The 3779-nt window shown below is 58.2% G+C and overlaps 2 protein-coding genes across 2 annotated transcripts; one reads left to right on the forward strand and one right to left on the reverse strand.

The window, feature by feature from the left end:
- Positions 1–6: 6 nt before the first annotated feature.
- On the forward strand, positions 7–1554 carry LOC118453094 (calcium and integrin-binding protein 1-like; the record flags this gene model as incomplete). Its single annotated transcript, XM_035902289.1, has 4 exons — positions 7–199; positions 484–602; positions 685–773; positions 1051–1554. Coding segments are annotated over 4 exons (423 nt in total), but the record flags the coding sequence as incomplete, so codon positions are not given.
- LOC118453093 lies at positions 1368–2864 on the reverse strand. The gene is made up of 2 exons (XM_035902288.1): positions 1547–2864; positions 1368–1514 (listed from the first exon to the last, which is right to left on the reverse strand). Exons 1-2 carry the CDS (start codon positions 2802–2804, stop codon positions 1381–1383), a joined length of 1392 nt encoding a protein of 463 aa, XP_035758181.1. The 5' UTR covers positions 2805–2864; the 3' UTR covers positions 1368–1380.
- Positions 2865–3779: the final 915 nt, after the last annotated feature.

A 3779-nucleotide genomic window follows, 5' to 3' on the forward strand; every position in this document is an offset into this window, starting at 1 on the left:
CCACGGGGCAGCCGGCCCGGCGCTGAGCCGTTCCTGTGTCGGCAGGCAAACCCCTTCCAGCACCGCATCTGCCATGTGTTCTCCACCTCGGAGAACAGTGACGACAGCATGTCCTTTGAAGACTTCCTCGATATGCTGAGCGTCTTCAGCGACTCCGCCACCTCGGAGATCAAATCCCACTATGCCTTCCGCATCTTTGGTAACCCTGGGGGCAGAGGCCGTGTCCTGGGGTCCCCGCGCCTTGCGGGGGGTGGGGGGAGGTGGGCAGGGATGAATCCTTGTTCGTGAGGGCTGGCAGTGCCCTCAGAGCACCCACGGGGATGGTGGCTTTAGGAACCCCCTGCAGGAACTGCTGGTTTGGCGCGATGGCGTGAACCGAGAGGTGTCCTCCGGTCACCCAGGCCCTCTCCTTGCCCAGCGTGGGTGCTCGTGACTCTGGGGTCGCTGCGGCCCTGCTGAAATGTAACTTGCCTCTCCCCAAAGACTTTGATGATGATGGGACTCTGTCCAGAAAGGACCTGGAGAAACTGGTGAACTGCCTGACGGGGCAAGACGAGGAGTCCCGGTTGAACACCGCAGAGATGGAGCAGCTCATCCAAAACGTGAGGACTGTTAGGCTGGGCATGGGCCACCACACGGTCCCGGCCACACAGAGCTCACCACTCGCCTTTCCCTCTCCTCCAGATCCTGGAAGAGTCCGACATCGACAAGGACGGCACCATCAACCTCTCTGAGTTCCAGCACGTTGTCTCCCGCTCCCCGGACTTTGCCAGGTACGGTGGTTTCCAGCAGCACAGCTTGTCTGGGGGGGTCCTGTCTGGGGGGGTTCACCCACCTTGATGGCTGTGCTGGCGTTGGGGCAGAGCTCTCGGTGGCAGCAAGGCAAGGCTACCCTGTGTGAGGTCTCCCGTAACAGCAGAGGGAACTGCATCCCATGCCAGCTCTGCAGAGAGCCTCTCCTGCACAGGGTAGCGCTGCCTCCCCGTTGGGCGCTCAGCCGATGGCGTGTGACCCAGCGAGGAGGTGCAGAACCTCTCCTGTCTCTTGCAGCTCCTTCAAGATCGTCCTGTGAGAGCCCTGCGGCTCTCCAGCAGAACCGCTCCTGTTGCAGCTCTTCGTGGTCTCAGAGGTGTCCTTTTCCCAATCAGCAGAGCGGCAGAGGCCCCAGCTCCCCACCCGCCCGGCAGCGCTGCACAGTGCCTTAGGCAGGACGCCCTCCTGCTCCTCGGTAGTGCCTGGCAGGCGAGGTGGAGGTGGCAGAGGTGGGGCCCTGGGAAGCTGCCTTGCCTGCAGCCCTCTGCTCTCCCAGGATTGGATTTTAACTCCTTATGTAAACCAAGGGCAGCTCTACAGGAGGGGCAGTACAGCCCCTCTCTGCCCTCAGTACCAATTCGTGCCTTCCACCAGCAGGCAGGGAGCTGCCTCGCCCAGCCAAGTCCCAGCCCAGCTCTCCTGTCTTCCCAGGGGCCTCCCTGCTGCGACATGGATCCATTTCTCTGAGCAATAACCCAAGGGTGGATCCGTTTCTCTGAGCAATAACCCAAGGGTGGATCCGTTTCTCTGAGCAATAACCCAAGGGTGGATCCGTTTCTCTGAGCAATAACCCAAGGGTGGATCCGTTTCTCTGAGCAATAACCCAAAGGTGGATCCATTTCCCTGAGCAATAACCCAAAGGTGGATCCATTTCCCTGAGCAATAACCCAAAGGTGGATCCATTTCCCTGAGCAATAACCCAAAGGTGGATCCATTTCCCTGAGCAATAACCCAAAGGTGGATCCATTTCCCTGAGCAATAACCCAAAGGTGGATCCATTTCCCTGAGCAATAACCCAAAGGTGGATCCATTTCCCTGAGCAATAACCCAAAGGTGGATCCATTTCCCTGAGCAATAACCCAAAGGTGGATCCATTTCCCTGAGCAATAACCCAAAGGTGGATCCATTTCCCTGAGCAATAACCCAAAGGTGGATCCATTTCCCTGAGCAATAACCCAAAGGTGGATCCATTTCCCTGAGCAATAACCCAAAGGTGGATCCATTTCCCTGAGCAATAACCCAAAGGTGGATCCATTTCCCTGAGCAATAACCCAAAGGTGGATCCATTTCCCTGAGCAATAACCCAAAGGTGGATCCATTTCCCTGAGCAATAACCCAAAGGTGGATCCATTTCCCTGAGCAATAACCCAAAGGTGGATCCATTTCCCTGAGCAATAACCCAAAGGTGGATCCATTTCCCTGAGCAATAACCCAAAGGTGGATCCATTTCCCTGAGCAATAACCCAAAGGTGGATCCATTTCCCTGAGCAATAACCCAAAGGTGGATCCATTTCCCTGAGCAATAACCCAAAGGTGGATCCATTTCCCTGAGCAATAACCCAAAGGTGGATCCATTTCCCTGAGCAATAACCCAAAGGTGGATCCATTTCCCTGAGCAATAACCCAAAGGTGGATCCATTTCCCTGAGCAATAACCCAAAGGTGGATCCATTTCCCTGAGCAATAACCCAAAGGTGGATCCATTTCCCTGAGCAATAACCCAAAGGTGGATCCATTTCCCTGAGCAATAACCCAAAGGTGGATCCATTTCCCTGAGCAATAACCCAAAGGTGGATCCATTTCCCTGAGCAATAACCCAAAGGTGGATCCATTTCCCTGAGCAATAACCCAAAGGTGGATCCATTTCCCTGAGCAATAACCCAAAGGTGGATCCATTTCCCTGAGCAATAACCCAAAGGTGGATCCATTTCCCTGAGCAATAACCCAAAGGTGGATCCATTTCCCTGAGCAATAACCCAAAGGTGGATCCATTTCCCTGAGCAATAACCCAAAGGTGGATCCATTTCCCTGAGCAATAACCCAAAGGTGGATCCATTTGGCATCCCACCCCACACACCACCGTGGTCCTGGGGAAGGGGGCTGCCACAGCCCCTCTCCTGCCAGAGGCTGCCCCGCTCCCAGTCCCAGGCACCCACTTTTCTTCCTCCTGGTCACCTCTGCCTTCCTCCTCTTCTCCTGGTACCAGGACAGCATCACCCCATCACTCTGCAGCACCCCCCCGCTCTGCCCCAACCAGCCTGCCCGCCGCAGCCCATCCACACACGGCCCCAGAACAGCCGAGTGCTGCCCGAGCTCGCTGCCGCGGATGCAGGACAGCCTGGCAGTGACATCACGGGGACCCCCTGGCACCAGCCCTGGGCCACACGGCTGCGAGGGCAGGCAGGCACCTCCCTGCGGGGCCCCGGCGGCCCCAGCCCAATGCTCGGCCAAGCACACGGGGACTTCACAGACTGCAGGAGATCTGACTGCCAGCACAGCCCTCCTGCCCCACGCGCCTGCCCGTCCCTGCCTGGGCGACGAGCAGCCGGCCACAGGCAGGATTTCCCCTGACCGCAGCGAGAGCCAGACACGGTTCCTCTCCGTGGGGCTGCCGGGATGGTCCCACCACAGTCGGCCCCGGGAAGGCTCCCGGCCCCAGCACAGCAGCACACACACGTCCAAAGGAGACACCTGGACTTTATATAAAAACCACAGACGTTTCTGCACACGCACGTGGGGACGTGGGGGGGCAGTCGCTGCCCAGACCAGCGTGGGGCAAGCGCTGTGCCCCGCTCCCTCCCCGGGACACGATTCACATTTTCAACGTATTAAAAACGAACCAAGCACAGACACACAGCACATACCGCGGGGTCGCTGCGCCGGCACCGCCCGGCTGCATGCGTGGCTCCAGGTCCCACAGCGGGACGTCACAGTGAGTCGGGGCGCGAGGGGGCTGCAGCCGCCCCC

Source organism: Egretta garzetta, unplaced genomic scaffold (assembly GCF_000687185.1).
Source record: "Egretta garzetta isolate BGI_Z169 unplaced genomic scaffold, ASM68718v1 scaffold689, whole genome shotgun sequence".
Classification (NCBI taxonomy): domain Eukaryota; kingdom Metazoa; phylum Chordata; class Aves; order Pelecaniformes; family Ardeidae; genus Egretta; species Egretta garzetta.